Source organism: Phoxinus phoxinus (genome assembly GCF_949152265.1).
Source record: "Phoxinus phoxinus genome assembly, chromosome: 1".
NCBI lineage: Eukaryota > Metazoa > Chordata > Actinopteri > Cypriniformes > Leuciscidae > Phoxinus > Phoxinus phoxinus.
This window is the reverse complement of record NC_136876.1, coordinates 46,618,405-46,638,573: the sequence shown is the minus strand read 5'-3', so window position 1 is coordinate 46,638,573 and position 20,169 is coordinate 46,618,405. Positions and strand designations below refer to the sequence as shown.

At 39.1% G+C, this 20,169-nt stretch overlaps 1 protein-coding gene across 1 annotated transcript in view; it reads right to left on the bottom strand.

Moving 5' to 3' along the window:
- mgat5b (alpha-1,6-mannosylglycoprotein 6-beta-N-acetylglucosaminyltransferase B) overlaps positions 1-20,169 on the bottom strand; it is a 147,864-nt gene that overhangs the window by 25,035 nt on the left and 102,660 nt on the right. The window contains exons 9-10 of the mRNA XM_079590347.1: positions 9,829-9,960; positions 2,929-3,062 (exon numbers count right to left, since the gene is read on the bottom strand). Coding sequence (XP_079446473.1) covers positions 2,929-3,062; positions 9,829-9,960 — 266 coding nt within the window. The remainder of the gene's footprint in view (positions 1-2,928; positions 3,063-9,828; positions 9,961-20,169) is intronic.

Below are 20,169 nucleotides of genomic sequence, written 5' to 3'. Positions count from 1 at the left end.
GTTGGTTTGGTTCATGGCTTAAAACACTTTGACGGAGACTTTTTTTGAAATCCCTTTTAAAGAAATTAGTGGATAAAAACAAAAAATAAATGCTGCTGAAAAAGTGGGCAGGCACTAATGCAATCTATTGATTTGTATTCAGTAGAGGACAAAAATGCACAGATGTAAAAATTTTTATTAAAAACATAAATATCAGCATTTAACTACAATGCACTTATTGTGTACTATTTTCACATTGTACTTACGTAAAAAATGCCCGCATGTTATTTTTAAAAAATGTAATAGTAGTTAAAAACATGAAGTGGTACCAATATCCTTAATAATACATTGAATGTTTCTGTCAGTATATGAATACTCGACTTCTCGATTTCCAAAAACATTTGATGATAATAATAATAAATGTTAATAAATATTAATAATTGTAATAAATAGTGTACAAATGTAATAAATTAATAAATGTTTAAAAATAATACAATTTCAAATTTAAATGCCACTATTCAATTTACTGATATTTTTTATTACATTTATGTCATTTAATGAACTATAGAAGAACATTTAATTTCCTTACAAAAGTTTAATTTTGTTAATTTTATAATTTTATAAATCTTTTAAACACAGTGGTGGACATGTTGTTTTTCATGACAAAATTTAAATCAGTTTGATGACTGGTACTTGTTTTGACTGCATTGAACTTTCAGTTTATGGAAAAACTGCCCAATTCCCTGAGAGAGAGAGAGAGAGAGATAAAAAAAGTCTCTACAATAAAGAGATATTTACTGAAAATCCATTTTTGTTATGTGCTGATTTTCAGGCATTCCAATCCATCATCCTGTGGGGAATATGGCCAATTCAATTCGAACTTACACTCTCGAACTGAAAGGGAACAAATTGTCAAATTCTGAACTTCAGCCAACCCTGTGTTCTGTTAATATACATTTAAATGAGGAGCAGTGCCTCAGACGGTCTAGTTGCAGATCTGTGCACATGCTGCGCAGACCCAAACCCTCTCCAGCTCTGAGAACATCTGCTGCTCTTCTCCTGCTTACAGATGCTCTGCGCCTACAGCATCTGCTACCCAAGACACAAACATGCACTGCTCTTGTTTTCTGCAGTGATTACTAAACGTCTTTTATGATACAGCCAGATAAACACGTTAGAGAAGCTACTCACCATTTACTTTCTTATTTGTGTTATACTCTTAGAATAAACGGTTCTATAAAGAATCTTATTATTACGTGTTCAGTCTATAGGCGCTTAGTGTTTCTTTACAAAGTGGCATCTGGCCTGGCATGAATAATACAGCGACTTTAGTCATTTTCATGGATCCGTGAGAACAGGGATCATTTTTGACAATGTATTTCTCACTATAAAAATGTAAATAACCCATTTACCATGAAAGTATTATGCACTCATGTAAGATATATATATATATATATATATATATATATATATATATATATATATAGAGAGAGAGAGAGAGAGAGAGAGAGAGAGAGAGAGAGAGAGAGAGAGAGAGAGAGAGAGAGAGAGAGAGAGAGAGAGAATCATTTTAGCTAAAATAATATACTAAATACTAAATTAATGCAATACTCATTGATTTTACAACATAAGATAAGGCTGTAACATACAACCTTAATGTACATAATTATGGAAGCTTATGGGCAAATTTCAATTTGAAATGTAATATGCAAAATGACAATGCAATATGTAAAATGGCAATGCATTTCTGCATTACAATTTTAATTTTCCCATCATTTGTGCAACATTTGGTGCAAAATGAAAATTCAATTATATAATTTACATTTGCCATTTCATATAGCCTACTAGTTTTAATATGTATATTGAATACATAGTTTAACGCTTTATAAGTTGCAAAATTAAAATGTATTACAGAAATGATTAGATCTGTTTCACATGTTCAAGTAAAAAACTGTAGCAAAATTGTAATTTAAATTTATTTTTTTCTTAATCGCGACACTTGCGATTGCATTTCCATTAAGTGTCCCGCATTGAATGTAGCAAAATTCAATGTGCAGTTTGAAAATGTATTCTGAGCCGATCACGTGCCCGTCCCGCCCTGTCAATCACTGCGTGAAGTTGGCCCCGCCCCCAACCCAATTTGCTACCCATAAGCTTCCATACATAACTGATAACAAAACAATAAGAAACCGTTATTTAAAGTAAAAATAATTCAATGTGAACTGTCAAAAAAGCAGAAATGTCAATTTACGGTTATTTTAGCTTTAAATACGTTTTTATGAGATCAAAATGCTTGATAATTTTTGAATTTCATAATTCGCGTCACCGATTTCAATATAACAAAAATAAATACTAGCCTAAGTTAAAAAAAAAAAAAAAATTACAAGCAACAGGAAACCAAACTAGAACACAGACACAAATGAAATAGACCTACCTGAAAAACTTCAAGCACTAGAAATACTACATCAATTTTGTAAAGCAATCAAATGTATATAAAAAAGACTGAATAGTCTTACAAAAAATTCAATCAATAGCAGTGAGATATTTTCCCTCTTTTGTTGTTTGATTAACATTGATGACACAGACAGCAGGTTTATTAGGCTGCTGTCACTTTAAAACTTAACGCATGGATTCAATATACTGTCACACATGCATTTTGTCTATCACTGTTTACGTTCACTTGAGACATAAATTACTGTGTTTAAAAGTATACTTGCAAAGATGGGCATTTTGACATGTAAGTATGAGTATTTAACCATTCAAGCCCAATGACGCAACAAAAAGAGCTCAGTTTATTACTTGCATGCTTTATGAGGAGCGGCTTTATGCGCGCAAATCTCTCAGAAACCATCAGACAATGTAGCAAATAGCGAAATGAGTTATCTATCATTGCTTATTGCACTTGGATGCTTTGAAACTGTGAATAATATAAAGCAGTCATAGACTCACGGAACATGGTCATGTACTGCTTGCCGTTGAGGTTCCAGTATCCCCAGTTGGTCCTGTAGCCATGCAGTGTGGCGTACTCCTCATTATTATATGCCGGCTCCGTGCCGAAGGTGTCGATCACACGGATGTGGCACCTAGACAGAAAAAGCAAGTGTATTTTCACTTCAACCTCAAATCTGTTCATTTTTCTAGCTAATATGCTCACACATCCCATTCCATCGAAGAAAACGCTGTGTTCACATTAGCAGAAAGGTTTCCACATTACAATATTTCCCCATAAAATATAAAATTGCCTCATTCCCAAAGTAGAGAAAGTTTTTTTTGTCCATGCAACAATGAAAGCAACCGAAGGCAGACAAGCTCCAAAATTAAAAGCACCACAGCAGTAGATCATTTGACTTGTAATGCACAAATCAAATGAACTACCGCTGTGGTGCTTTTAATTTTTATGTCTTCTGAGACAATATGATAGCTTTGTGTGAGGAGCACAGTGAAACTGAAGCCATTAAATCTTTCCCTCTATTCTAGCTATAAAATCTCATTAATGCAATGATATATGATTGAATGTAGATATACTTATCAGACGTTATCAGACTACATGACTCCTAAAATATGAACAGATTTTAAAATACTAGCCATTACACATTTGCTGACTTTGTAAATTGTCCCAGAAAAACATGGGCATGCTACACTAAAAAACTTAAGCTGTTGCAAACACATCAAACTCATTCTGAAAAAAAAATGATGGCAATATTTGCAGTGATGTTAGGTGTAAAGTGCTGTTTAGTGCTCGAGAGGTGAAACAGTCCCAGAAATAAATGACCAAAGTTATACAAAAGTAACAAAGAAAAGGAAAAATGGCAAAAAAAAAAAAAGAAGAAAACTGCACAAAAATAACAAAAAATAAATACATATATATATACACACACACACACACAACATTTGTCAAGGATAAGGAATTGCTCCCGGCAAAGTTAAGTATGTAAATTTTTCCAATATCACATAAATATACGTATACACATAAAACAACGAAGTCAGAAACAACATGCAGACAAAATAACAAATACAAATATAGATAAATAATAATAAACACATAACAATGGCACCACATTTGACGCCCCTCATTAATCCATTGTCAGCAGCCCTATCACCCTGTAGCCCAAGACTGGTTGCCCACTGAAGCTAAGCAGGGCTGAGCCTGGTTAGTACCTGGATGGGAGACCTCCTGAGAAATCCAGGTTGCTGCTGGAAGAGGTGTTAGTGAGGCCAGCAGGGAGCGCTCACCCTGTGGTCTGTGTGGGTCCTTACGCCCCAGTATAGTGACGGGGACACTATACTGTTAAAGAGCACCGTCTTTCGGATGAGACATTAAAGGTCCCAGGAATAAAAGCGCTATATAAATGTAACAAATTATTATTAATACAAACAATGGACGAGCCAACTTCCGGTTGCTTTGCCCTGACGCACACCGACACTGGCACTATTTATCCAGGCCACAGGGTGGTGCTCGGTTCTGGCCAGCTGATGGGGAATACACAACACGAAAGACCGGCATCACAGACGCTGACAAACAAAACGAAATCAAATGAAAGAAAATACAACTTAGATATCTGTGTGTTGTTATGTGCAGCTTGGATTTCTGTCAGGGATGGAAATGGAGTGGATATGTTTGCGTGTGTGAAAACCAGCGTGCTAATGGCGTGTGTGTGCACCCACATCGCCCCAGCAGGGAATGGAGGAACGAGTTAAGACACACACGAGTGTGTGTGTGTAAGTGCTGCACTAACAACAGGGACAGGTCACTCTGTCACATCACCTCCCCCCTCTCCAGGCTGCAAACTGACAGGATTCCGAGACAGGTAGTTGGCTATTTTTTGGGGGGGGGTCCAGGTCGATGTCTGACCTTAGGGTGGTAAGGTTGCAGGGAGAGATACCCTCTGGTCAGACGGGAATTATGATCTTTCATCGTGTGAATCCATGTCAGGGCTCTGTAATCTGTCTCTAGGGTAAACTCTGAGACTCCCCAAGGTCCACTTGATCGCCAGACCTTCCTTCTCCACTGTGGAGTACCTGGTTTCTCTTGGCAGCAACTTCCTGGTCAGGAACGCAATGGACCTCTCTTTGCCTGCATCTACCTTGGCCAGGATTGCTCCAATTCCCACAGCAGAGGCATCTACCTGAACGATGAACTCATTTGTGAAATCTGGACTTTTGAGGACTGGGACAGAACACATCTGCTCCTTCAATGTATTGAAGGCTGCTTCACACTCCTCAGTCCAGATAACTGAGTTCTTGACGTTCTTGCAGAGCAGGTTGGTCAACGGGACGGCGGTGGAAGAGAAGTTGGGGACGAAGCATCGATACCACCCCACCAGTCCCAAGAAGGAACGGACCTTCTTCTTTGTCCTCGGTCTTGGGCTGAGTCAAACAGCTTCTACCTTTTCCACTTGAGGATTTAGCTCTCCATTTCCCAGGTGGTAACCAAGGTAGTTGGTCTCTGACTTTGCCCACTCACATTTAAAGACAGGCCAGCCTCTTGGATCTTGCTCTGGGTCTTTTTGAGGTGTAGAAGATGGTCCTCCCAGGTCGCACTGTATATGACAACATCATCCAGGTATGCTGATGACCACTCCTCACAGCCTTGGAGGACTTGGTCAATCAATCGTTGGAATGTTGCGAGTGCTCCATGCAGCCCGAACGATAGGAACGTAAACTGATATAGCCCCAGCGGAATGCAGTATAGGGTCTGGACGCCTCCTTCAGGGGTACTTGTCAATACCCTTTACATAAGTCCAAGGTTTTAATGTAACTGGCTTGGCCGATGCTCTCCAGAAGATTGTCAATGCGTGGCATTGGATATGCGTGAAATCTTGACTGAGCATTCAGCTTTCTGAAGTCAATGCAGATGTGTAAGGTGTCGTCTTTCTTCGGGACAATAACAACTGGGCTGCTCCACTCACTCTTGGAGGGTTCAATAACTCCCAACTATAGCATTGTCTCGATCTCTACCTTCAGGGGTGCCACCAGCCTCTCAGGAATACGATATGGCCACTGTCGTGAAGATGTCTGATCTAGAAGGTGGATTTGGTGTTGTACCAGGTTGGTACACCCAGACCTCAGACGGTCTCTCATCTTAAGGACGTACTGGACAATGCCCTTGTCAGACTTCGTCACCTCTTCAGACAAAGCAGCCTCTCAACTTTTCCGCAGTTGATGAGAGACTGCCTAGACAGCAACAGGGAGAAGCCCCAAGAGAACGTGCGACTGGCACAAAAGGCACCGAATACTTGGTATAACCAACACGCCAGATCCCGAGAACTGCAACCTAGACAAAAGATTTTGTTTCTGCTCCCAACATCTACAAACAAACTGCTGGGACAGGTCACTCTGTCACAAACTACTTTAATGATAAATTCATGGTTCTTTTTGGAATATTTAAAGATTGAAAACCCCTGGCTCACCATTAAATCTCATTGTATGTAAAGAGCAGCTTCAATATTCTGCTAACAATTATATCTTGTTGCATTCCAAAGAAGAAAGAAAATGATGCTGGTCTGAAACAGTGAACTATTGCTTTAAGGGTGGAATTATGGGGTTTGTAGCTACCATATTTGACTTGCTCTCAGACAGCTGTTATAAAAGTTCTGCAGTCTAAATTCACATCGAAACGCTCACTGCATAGCGGTGGGAATACACAGGCCTCTGTAAAGGGAATCCGCTGCATCCCAACTAAGTATTACTCTGATTTTTGGGAGGTAAACAAGTTTAAGGCTTAAGATCACAACAAAATCACTTTCTAAAAGGCGGCATTAGGGAATGTAGTGCAACAGTGGTCATACACTTTTTAAGTGGCATTTGTTTCCATTCATGATATCTGTAGTAAATTTAAAGACTTACTCAATAAGGAAGCCAACCAGCTCCAAGATGAATCACAATACAATCTCATTAAAAAAAATTGACTGTAAATTGGGTTATGAGCTCATCATATGAGAATGAACTACTGAAGAAAAACTGAACAAAAACAATGTGTTTGAGGTTTATTGCAACATATTCTGTCCCACATCTCAACAGTTGTGCAAGAGTGTAGGAAGACTGACTCGATGAAGTCATTTGCAATGTCTCGTGGGAGTCGACTTCATGCTTATCTGTTTCACATACAGTGAATAATTACATACATTTTAGTTTATTCCTAACAAAAAATGATGATGAAGAGAGATACAATTCTTTAATAATCCAAGAGTACACGAAGGAGTAAGGGAGCAAAAACTACACAACAACATAAGCAATAACAGACAAAGAAACACAGGAAACTGAAGGTTTAAATATGGTGATATGGTGATCATGGTAAAAATCACTTTAAAATTAAGTTAATTGCACTTAATATAAATGTAAACTATAATATGTTTCGTTTAATTGCAATTAACATGCATTTAAGTGTCCGACAACATTAAATCCAGTTTGCTCAAGTATATTATTTAAAAATATGTGTAAATCTTTTTCACAAGAGTTTTTATGATAAATTGATGTGGTTTTACTTCTTGGAAGTAGAAACTATGAACTGTCATTGCACGAAAAGAGCTGTGTGAAGTATATTAAATTATTTCTTATTTTGTGACATTTGGAAAGAATGCCAGGTTTCAGGTTTAGACTGACTTTAAACATTGAATTGCAATAAACAACGAGGATGAGTCCAACAGGATCGATTTATTCCACAAAAACAAATCAGTCTCTTTCTCTCCCAGAGTTAAATATAGAGATATACTTTATTTTACAACTGACAAATGAGAAATTGCCTCTAATTGATCTTCCAATAATATTAATACATTATGCATGTGGTGGTCTTGTGGTGTGAGCGATGAGAGACAAATATTATCCATTATTTATGAGGTACATTTCTGGAGTATTACGCTGTAATCATCAGTGTTTTATGCATCTCTATTCATTATTGAACCCACTCATTGAAGGACAACTCTTCATGTAACAGAACATAGAGTCACCGTGGACTCACAGTGAGATTGTTGGTATGACCAAGTCAATAAAGAGTCAATAAAATTATAAGCCAAAAATAAATTTAGGCTGACCAAGGAGAAACAACAATATGCATTTCCTTTTCAGCTTTAAATCTTGACAATCTGGCAATGAATGATAGGAGGACGAGAGCATTAAGACTCAAAAATCTAAATGAATCTGGCACACGTTAGGGTCCAATTCTCACTATTAAGTAAATATTAACTACGACTTTCGCCTCAATAAAATAAGTACTGCTTATTGATAGTTAGTAAGGTAGTTGTTAAGTTTAGGTATTGGGTAATATTAAGTGATATATAATATTATAATATGGACATTATGCTTATAATAAGCTTAATAAGTACTACTAAACAGCCAATATCCAAGTAATATGCATGCCAATAAGCAACTAGATAATAGTAAGAATTGGACCCTAAACTAAAGTTTTACTATTAATCCTTAAATAACTCTAGTCTCTATCGACCTGGGTCATCATTCTAAAAGGTAACAAAATATGCTTTATTTTGTTCTTCTGTAATTTATATTAAAGTATAAGGAGATTTTTACACTATTGCGGCAGTTAGAGATCCATCCATGTTAGATATAAATCTGGGTCGCTAAAGACCTGCATATGTAATAATGAGTTGTGAAACATTCATGCATTTAAGGGTTAAGATTTGTGGCTTGTATTGCCTGTATACAGGACAGTGGAGAAAATACTTTTTTAATCCCCTGATGATTTTGTAAGTTTGCCCACTTGAAGGGTCAATCATTTTTATGGTAAGTTTATTTTAACGGATAGAGACAGAATATCAACCAAAAAACCCCAAAAAAGCACATTATACAGTATAAAGGTTATAAATTGATTAGCATTTGATCGAGTGACATACGTATCTGATCCCCTACCAACCAGCACAATCATTTTTACCATAAAAAATGTTTGACCCTTTATTTCTTTGTAAGGGGGCAAACTTACAAAATCAGCGGGGGATCAAATAATTATTTTCTCCACTGTATGTCAATATGGTAGTACCGCATTTTCAGGACTATAAGTCACACTTTTTTTCATAGTTTGGCTGGTCCTGCGACTTATAGTCAGGTGCGACTTATATATCAAAATTAATTCATACTGACTGAGATGAACCAAGAGAACACATTACCGTCTACAGCCGCGAGAGGGCGCTCTAGTTAGCGGAGTTATTCAGAAGCGACACAGAGGAAGAACTCAATGGATTCAGTGTTGTGTGATGAGATGGCGGGAGCTTGGTGAACTTGCTTACCGGTAACTTGTTGGACTCGCTGGCTAATGTTAATTTAGCTTATTCAGACTCCCAGGTATATGTTCTTTAAGCTATTGTGTATCTGAATAACTGTTAATGTGTTACGTTAACATGCCGGACACCTATTCAGCCTGTTGTTCTTTGTGCTATTGTGTAGCTGAATAACTTGCCTTTCCAGATTAAATGTCTGTTCTTGGTCTATAAATAAATGCGACTTATAGTCCAGTGCGACTTATATATGTTTTTTTCCTCTTCTTGACGCATTTTTTTACTGATGCGACTTATACTACGGAGCGACTTATAGAACTTATAAAAGTTGACAAAATGAAGTTTTAGAATTAAAAATATAAAATTAGTTTCTCTTTCTAGAAATCAAAAACAAATGATCATTTAGGACAAGGAGGAGGAATTCTGCATTCCATTCAACACGGAACGTTGGAAAATCCAAATTCCTACAACATGCAAACAATTCATGTTTAGACATTTCTACATGATTATAAAAGCTTTTTGCAGCCAAAGGAGTAAAAACACATGCTAGCACAGTACAGCATCATTAATCTCTGCTCAGCCTGAGGTTCAAAAGACAGTTTTGGGAACAGAGGCTCAAACTGACCTGTGCTGTCTGAAGGAAAGGCCCATGTGCTGTTTCATCTGCTGCAGGCCGTGGTAGTCGGTGTAGATGAGGTCAAAGGACAACGGGCCAATCAGAGGACAGCTTCCTCTTCCTGGAGGCACGCCAAGTGACCTAAAAGTTAAGAAAGAACAAGTTTTGACACACTGAAGCAGTTTGATGTGAAAGTTTGAGGACAGTCATCAACACCAATGGAACTTTTCAGTCCTCTGCATTTCATGCATAATGACACAACTCATATTTGTTTGCTGTGGAACAATATAGATATTTGAGTGAATCTGTGGATTTCATTTACATTATTAGATTTCTTGCACCAATACAGTATCGGACTTTGCTATGTTTCACTTGAAACGGGCCTTGTGAGAGAATGGGCTTCCGCTTGCCCTCGAAAAAGTGATTCATTTAAATTATTAATTTAAATTTTAGTGCATACTAGTTAAAGACAGCTACGTAATATAAAGTGGGACTAAATATAATTTAGATCAAAACAAAAATTCAGCTAATTGCACTTTAAACGAAATAACATGTAAATAACATGCAACTAAGTGTCCACAAAAATGTTACGCATATTCTTATAAAATATATTACGTTTTCATGGGACATTCATTGGACATAAGACATAGACAATGATGTTTATACTGTACAAACTGTAATATTCTATCCCTTTACACTAACCCAATGCCTAAACCTAACCATCACAGAAGGATTTTCTGCATTTTTACATTTACCAAAAAATCACGTTGTATGGTTTATAATCTGATTTTCTTATGAGGACCAAAACAATGTCCCCACAAGAACAAGGACTTGGGATAATAACCTAGGCTAGGGTATATCCCATAAACTAGGGTATACCTGATCGTTACACACACACACACGTGCAGGAGGTGAGTGTGATGAGTGCACCTCCTTCTCTCTGCTGGAGATCATTTGTCAGTTGGGAGAGTTTCTCTGGGATGGTCCTCCAGGGATGCTGGATCTGCCAAACCCAAAGCCTCTGGTGTTTCTGAGCAGATGCTTCAGCAGAGAATGTGTAAGACGCCACAGACCCGCTGCTAAACTGGCTTTGGATATTTCATTATGAATTCTGGGATGGTTTCACCCACCCACATCTTTCATCCAGAAAATGGGAAAAGAGCAATAAACGCATCACAACCGTATGCAGGTTGGGCTCCGTTAAAATCCATTTCCGAATACTAAAGGTTTTTGATGTTATTTCGAACTGAAATGTCAAAATGTGACCGCCTTTAACCGTAACACCCGGGGTTTAATAGACAATAATGGAGAGACCTTCTTTTTTTTATATAATTCCCAGTTCATTTATGCAAATCCTTAGGCAAAGGTAAAGGTTTTTCAGATCCTGGTCTGCAAATCTTCTATAAATGTCACCACTGTAAGTGAGGTGGTCTCTCGCATTAACCTGGTAACTGTGTCCAAAGCAACGCGTTTAACCTCGTGGTAAACTAGGAGCTAAAATACATGTAACATGGTATAATATTCTTGTAGATGAACGCTGTGTTTGTTCCACACGACAGGTGTGAAATCAGACATCCTAAAGATGTTTCCTGAACTAATGTGCTCGTGTGTGTTTGGGTTTTTCCAGTCATTTTTCATTCAAATGGCTATTTTCTTTTAAATCTGCACATAACACAACCTTGTTCTAGCACAAAGGTTAACACACAGGTGAGCTGGCAGTCCTTCACTTTTGTCTAGCTCTTGTGTGAAAAAAATAACACTTTAGCACACTTTCAAAAAGAGTGCTTATTACAGAAATAATGTACTTTAAAAGTGCAAAACTAAAGTAATGTTTTAAACTTAATTGCAGGGGCGTAGAATTTAGTAGGGACGCTATATGTCCCTATACCAATATCCAGTGACACTGATATATCCCTAGCAATAATTTCGATCAAAACTTAAAATATATGTATATATTGATCTCTCTGTCCCCACCATTTTCAACATCAAACCTACGCCACTGCTTAATTGCATGGTATTTACAATTAAATAACTAAAAATGATGCAATTAGTTGAACTTAAGTTTTTTTTTTTTACCCACTTAAGTAGGATTTAAGTACATATTTATGTACTTTCATATTATATTATATTATCAATTAAGGCGAGACACTACAGGTGAATAGGGTAAAATTTTTAACTTACAGATATCACCATGAAACTTTACCAGTTGATTACTCACTTGAATAGGATAAATGTATTGCAAGTTTAAATATGCTAATCAGACTATATCTAATTAAATATGCTCTGATTTGCATATATTTTGAAGTGACGAATCTGACCATTGAAAAAAAACAAGGTTCAAAATTATGTTTCCATTTTGTTGACATATTCAATGAAAAGACATTACCGGAGGGGATTATGAATATCTCCTTTTGTTACCCTGTAAATCAGAAAATACTGCCAATAGCCTTAAAAAATGTATTTCCGCCCTATATTTAGGCATAAAATGTCATATAAATCAGGCCAGGAATGATATATCAACAAATCCCTCTGGACAAACCTTCATAATATAGTTAGGAATATGACTGTAAAGTTTGGTGTAGGTGAGAAAACTCATTTTGAGAAAACGGCCTTTAAAGATTTGTATGGCAAAATTCCACTAATTTCTATTGAAAGCCATGAATTACAGACAAAATATGCTTTAGGTCCAAGTAAAATCCATGTATCACACTGTTTAACATCCAAAACTCATCATTGCTTCATCCATCACTGATCATAACATCCAAAACATGACAACACTTATAAATACAAATAGTATGAAATGTCAGAGCGTGTCACGTGACGATTCTGAACGAATCACGTTCAGCATTTCGAGTTAAATCGCCCATTTTACTTTCATGATTGGTTGCTGATAAACAGGAAATGACCATATTTGGATCCGAAAGCATTGTACAGGAGAGAGAGAGAGCTTTCTAACGGTGCATGTGATGACAGGGAGCAGACAGCGATCGCGGAGCAGCGAGATGATTTAGAGAACGCTAATTTTTGATGAATTTAGGTGAAATCTACTCACGCAAATAGACAAAGTGTAATAAAATAAAGACCTAAATGTGTATTTTGGATTTTTTTCAGCACAAGTCTGAAAGAAAACATGTTATTGAAGACAAATAGCCCAAAATCTCAAAATTGACCAGTGAAAAAAACCACGATGTTTTTGCCTGCCGTATCTCGCCTTAACTAGGGTTAAAGTCTGCTGCAGAATGTACTGAGAAGCATTTATGGTATAGTATAATGTGATTATATTGTAATTTCTTTGGAAACTTGTATGCCAAAATGCCTAAAAACATTTGTAATAATGAAGTGGCAATTTAGTATATTTTAAATAACGTATACATTCTAAAAAATGCTGGGTGGTTTTAACCCAATTTTGGGTCAAATATGGACAAACCCAAACATTGGATCAAAAATGCAATTAATAAATTTAACCCAATGGCTGGGTTTGTCCATATTTGACCCAAAATTGTGTTAAAACAACCCAGAAATATCTAGAGTGTATGTAATATCAAATACCGTAGTGCAGGTTTTTTGAAGTACTTAAGAAACATAGTCATGAAATTGAACTCTTTAAGTACACTTAACTGTCCTTTTATAGAGCACATTCAACACAATAAGCACACTTATTGTCCACAAGGGTGAGGCACACATTATCAGGACACATTAGCACTTACACTACACTGTGATCACATGCAATTTCTGACCTTTAATTGTGGTTTAAGTGATCACAAAGCATGTTGGACCCTATTTACATCTGTATTTAGCACTGACATGTTAATCCAAGGGATAAACAAAGCCTGTATTTGCACAAAATGTCTGCTACCCTCATGAATCAGTGATGGATGCCGTATAGAAAAGAACAAAGAGCAGTGCAGACAGCAGGGGCTGGCGAACACACAATCACAAAGCACAACAGCTTTACAGAGCACAACATGACCACCCACTTTCTCAACAGCCTTGGTTCTGGAAATATTATTCGCATTCATTTTCTCTAAAGGTATTAAAGGAACAAGGAATCAATAGTTTGAGCCATGAACCAAACAGACCACGTTTCCAGATGAATCACAACATAACAAACTTTGTTTTAAAATAAATAAAAAGTCTTAGAATTTCTGAAGAAAAAAATGTCCCTACAATGATGCAATATCCGAAATCCTTGTTCTTGTGGGGACATTTGTATGTCCCCATGAGGAAAATAGCTTATTTATCATACTAAATTATGTATTTTGAAAATGTTTTTTTTTTTTTACATTTTCTTATGCAGCTTTTTTTCTTTTACATGTTTTTTTTTTACAGCGCGTGTGTGTGTACGCCAAGGAGATAACTCAAAGAACAATCTATAATCACAAATACTCAAGAAATTACAGGGCAAAGGAGAAATAGCCAAACCACGTAACATAGACGTCACCGAACTATGAACTGAATGAACACAGAGCTTAATTACACATGGAATGAATAATTGAAACAGAACAGGTGTTAACTAATTAAGAACCATGGATACCAGATGTGGAAACTATAATGTTGTAACACGAGTTACGTAATCAGATTACTTTTTTAAAGTAATATCCGACTTATCAAAACACTTTTCAAAAAATATCCAACTTTTTTTTTCAAATAGGTAATGCAAGTTACTTTTTTTCCCTTTTATTGACTCCTCCTCTGTCCCCATGTTGAGAGAAACGGTAAGTCCAAAGGCGTTGTGTGCGCTGTGTGTGAACATGATGCCAGAAAACACAGTACGTCAATGTGACGTCAGGAAGACGTTGGACTCCAACCAATCCAATGTCAGTCAGACTTCATATTTTGTTGAAAATGAAAGTTGGGTTGATGTCTAAACCCATCATTGGGTCTGACTGACGTTGGAGTCTACATCCTGTGCCTGCTGGGTACTGTAGTTCTAGACTAAGGCTCAATCCCAATTCACCCCTTGCCCTACCCCTTGGTAGGGCGAAGGGGTAGGGTGTCACGGGTATGGTGCGGATGAAGACAAAGGCAAAGGCACAAAGCTCCAATTCAAACTTTTACTATAATAAAGCTTACACAAAACGGAAACACTCACGATACACTGTAACATAATCAAACATTGACCGACAACTGAAGGGAGAAAGACAGGAACTTAAATACAGAGGATGACGAGGGTACAACAGGTGAAGACAATGAAGGGTGATTAACTGATTAACTAAACAGGTGACGAAAATGAACTAATGAAAATGACGACAGAGATGATGAAAACACTGAAGATGGAAAACAAACTAAAAGTCCATGATAAACAACAGAAAACACATTAACAATGTGACAGAACCCCCCCCTCCCCCCAGGCGCGTCCTCGCGCCGTAAAACATCCAAAGGGGTGGGAGGGTGGGCGCCCTGGAGGCTGATGAACAGGTGGCCGATCTGGAGCAGGAAGCCTCCAGGGCGGAGCAGGACGTTCAGGTGGCCAGGGCGGAGCAGGATGAGGGCGTGGCCATGGCGGAGCAGACGGACCCTCAGGCGTCCATGGTGGTGAGGACCCTTCGGGCGGCCATGGCGGTGAGGACCCTTCGGGCGGCCATGGCGGTGAGGACCCTTCGGGCGGCCATGGCGGTGAGGACCCTTCGGGCGGCCATGGCGGTGAGGACCCTTCGGGCGGCCATGGCGGTGAGGACCCTTCGGGCGGCCATGGCGGTGAAGACCCTTCGGGCGGCCATGGCGGTGAAGACCCTTCGGGCGGCCATGGCGGTGAGGACCCTTCGGGCGGCCATGGCGGTGAGGACCCTTCGGGCGGCCATGGCGACCGTGTCGGAAGGGCCTCCACGATCCCCTCAGAGGACTTATTGCCCCCCCCCAAAATTTTCTTGGGGAGGTCAGCACTGGACTGGACCAGCGGCGAAGAGGGCTCTGAGCTGACCGGGGCCAGCGGCGAAGGCGGTCCTGGACTGGACGGGACCAGCGGCGAAGGCACTGGGCTGGACGGGACCAGCGGCGAAGGCTCTGGGCTGGACGGGACCAGCGGCGAAGGCTCTGGGCTGGACGGGACCAGCGGCGAAGGCTCTGGGCTGGACGGGACCAGCGGCGAAGGCTCTGGGCTGGACGGGACCAGCGGCGAAGGCTCTGGGCTGGACGGGACCAGCGGTGCAGGAAGCTCTGGGCTGGACGGGACCAGCGGTGCAGGAAGCTCTGGGCTGGACGGGACCAGCGGTGCAGGAAGCTCTGGGCTGGACGGGACCAGCGGTGCAGGAAGCTCTGGGCTGGACGGGACCAGCGGTGCAGGAAGCTCTGGGCTGGACGGGACCAGCGGTGCAGGAAGCTCTGGGCTGGACGGGACCAGCGGTGCAGGAAGCTCTGGGCTGGACGGGACCAGCGGTACAGGAAGCTCTGGACTGGACGGAACCAGCGGTGCAGGAAGCTCTGGGCTGGACGGGACCAGCGGTGCAGGAAGCTCTGGGCTGGACGGGACCAGCGGTGCAGGAAGCTCTGTGCTGGGCAGCGATGAGGGCTCTGTGCTGGGCAGCGATGAGGGCTCTGTGCTGGGCAGCGATGAGGGCTCTGTGCTGGGCAGCGACGAGGGCTCTGGCGCAGGGTCAGCGGGCTCAAGATCTGGCTGGACGCGAAGATCTGGCTGGACGCGAAGATCTGGCTGGATGTCTCCCACAGTGAGTGAGGAACCACACACCCAAAGAGCTCTGTCCATAAACTCAATAAAAGGTCTATCTAAGTCCCTGAGCAGCAATATCTGGGCTAGAGGATCATCAAGTCCTCTCCAGAACCGTTGCTTCAAAAACTCCTCCTCCCAGTAAACATCCTGACGAAGATGAAGGTAAACTTCCACCAACTCCTCCAATGAACTCCCATTCTGATTGAACAGAAATGCCTCCATAGCGTTTTTGGGTCGGTCAATCTGTCACGGGTATGGTGCGGATGAAGACAAAGGCAAAGGCACAAAGCTCCAATTCAAACTTTTACTATAATAAAGCTTACACAAAACGGAAACACTCACGATACACTGTAACATAATCAAACATTGACCGACAACTGAAGGGAGAAAGACAGGAACTTAAATACAGAGGATGACGAGGGTACAACAGGTGAAGACAATGAAGGGTGATTAACTGATTAACTAAACAGGTGACGAAAATGAACTAATGAAAATGACGACAGAGATGATGAAAACACTGAAGATGGAAAACAAACTAAAAGTCCATGATAAACAACAGAAAACACATTAACAATGTGACATAGGGCTACATAGCCCTCGAAACTGAGATATTTTTTTTCAGAGGCACACTCCGAATGGAGGGCTACGAGAAAGTTCCCAGAATGCATCGCGAATCACTGGTGAGATGGCTTCACAAACGGTGAAAAATAGTCACAAATGTATGTATTTTCTTCAAAATGTACGATAACCATGGTTGTAATGCTATGGTAGCCTAATATGGTGATTTTCTTCAAAACAATAAAAAAAAAGAGATCGCTAATTCAGCCGCTAGCATGTTGCCTCGGTAACCAGACAGTGTTGCTTGCTTCGCTATTAACGTTAGTCACCTGGTAACGTTAATGAAGCTAAACTAAAGTAAAAAGCATTTGTTCTCACATGTCTTTATAAAGAGTGAGTCAGTCCGGCATCGCGTGGTTATCGTGTAAACACAACACAGTCAATAACTGAATTATAGCCATGTATTTCACGTTGAAACATTTACTTTCGCTTTACACTACCAGCAGCCCATACGACAGAGATTGCCACAGTGGAGGACACCGTATTGGTATCGTTGTCAGTCGTTGTCATAAGAAATCCTGTAAAAACTCGTCACTTCCATAACGTCAGAGCCATCGTCGACGACTGATGACGTATCGGGTTCACGAAGGGTTGTTCCATTCCGTAGGGGAATATTTCAATTACATTTAGGTTCAATCCCAATTTACCCCTTGCCCCTACCCCTTGTTTTCAAGTGTACCCCTTGGCCCTTAAAACAGAGTTACAATGGCCAAGGGGTACACTTAAAAAAACAAGGGGTAGGGGCAAGGGGTAAATTGGGATTGAGCCTAAATGTAAGGATTTACTCACTTGCATAAAAACAGATTCTGTTTTCCAGTAAATGAATTAAAACAGTGAAATGCAAACTCTGAATATTATGCAAACCTGGAATAATTGGTTATGCTAAATTACACAAATATACTTTATGTATTTAATCTTTCTTTATTAACCAACAATGAAGGCTATTCTATTGTCACAAATAAATAATAAATGAATTGCATTAATAAATACATATGGCGTGAAAGTTCTCAATTTACTGCTTGATCACACTCGATCACACTGAGCGGAGAGCCAGAGCTCTGTGCCGCCTCTAGTCTAGAAGTTTACAAATGTAGATGGTCCTTAAGGAGTCTTACAATTATTCATCCAAAGCAATATTGGTTTTCTTGCTCGTAAGAGAGCAGCTACGGCTGAATCATTCATCTGATCTGCTTTAGTATAACTCAGCGCCTGCAATCATTGCATCTCTTTAATATCTCTCACTTACAGACTGTCCAACAGAAAGCAGATGGACCGTAGACTGCACAGGTGAATGTATACGAGATACAACTAGTTCTTTATATCATTAGTAGTTTAGATAATTAAAATAATTATTTAAATGTGTATGTGTTTGGGCAGATTTTGTGAGGACCAAATGTCTGCACAAGGATGGAAAACCCTGAAATCAGCCAAACAGATGAATACTAAATAACGTTTTAATTAAAACTGCAAATAAGTTTCTGTGTGGATTATGTTTAAGGGATATAAAGAACCACTGGCTCATTAGATGAAAAATGTGTGAGTTTGTTTACAGCTTTAACCTTACACATCTGCTAAAAGATGTGCTGTTTATTTTCTAATTAAATATAAATGAACATGGAGTTAACATATACAATGCTTATGGAAACTGTATGGGAATTCATTTTTAATATAACATATAGCAAACTAAATGTGAAGCAATTGTTTTGCAAGAGCAAACAACTTTAACTATGAAATGTGTGCATTGACAGATAAAAATGTATCTTCATATGAAAAATGTGAAATTTTATAAGGGTGCCTATATATACAGGTATTTATAGATACAGAAAATGCTATATCTGCAATTGGGAGGGGAGGTTATTGATATCACTGTGTATCACTGTTTCTACAACAGAAAAAAATAATAAAAATATATAACTTCAGACTGTTGACCTCAAGCCTGTATGATAGATATCTCAAACTAGCCTCTATTTACTTTTTTGACCCAAAAAGTTTTATGCCACAATGTATACAACAACATAATAAAATGTTGTCAGATTCACGTTGATCTGTTTTGGATAGATCTGGACATTTTAACATCATTCGCTTGACCTTTCACTTTGAAAGTGTTGTAAAAAGTAAAATAAGTAACGTAATCTATTTTTTTTTTTTTGCAGAAATGTCACCATGGAGCCTTGTTTTCCCACTAAGCATGGCTTGAGATATAGTTATGTCCACCCTTATTTTCTGAAAAGTCTGCTTAATATTTAGAATATCTACTGGCTGGAGTGTTTCTGAAGCTAAAACATGAAATTTTTTCCCACTTAAAGCTGTCACAGGTTTCCATTCTTTCTTTGTGAACCAAGTGAACTAAAGCTGCCTCTCTCTCTAAAAAGAGAAATGACTGTGAGCCAAGTGCGAGCTGTGTTTCTACAGGTCACTGGAGCTCAGCAAATGTGACGATTGGCAGACACAGAAGCTGTCACAGTGAGCGGCACACAGAAATACAACACAAAACATCACATCAATGCAGCATTTACAACAAACTTGCAAGTTTGACATCTACACCACAGTGGAAAACACCACATGTCTAACACTAACTCAAGTAAACCCACAGGAACTCACATCTCCAAAACATCAATGCAATGGGGAGAGAATGGTGATTTTGCTTAAAGACCACATGAAACTCTATTCATAACTAATTTTATTTTCCTAATTTTTTCAAGTGAATCAGGATTTCAAACAATAACAAAATGCAGTGTGGGACCTTATAGTGTCCATTTTAATACAACATTAAGATGTAAATGGGAATAAATAGAATAATGAGCAAAGATGAATGCACAACAAGAACATGTATTAAGTAAATAGGGTTCATTTAGAAGTGTTGACTTAAGTCTCTTTCTTCTCAGAAGTCCACGGTAATCTCACGTGTCCCAAGTTTCAGGTGAGATCTCAACAGTGTCTCAAACTGAGCTAAGATTTGTCAAGATACCAGAAGTCTGAGATCTCAATATGAACTTAAAAGTTTATTCTTATTATTATTTTTAATAACCAAATTATATGAATCAATGATGTCCGGTTAATGAACG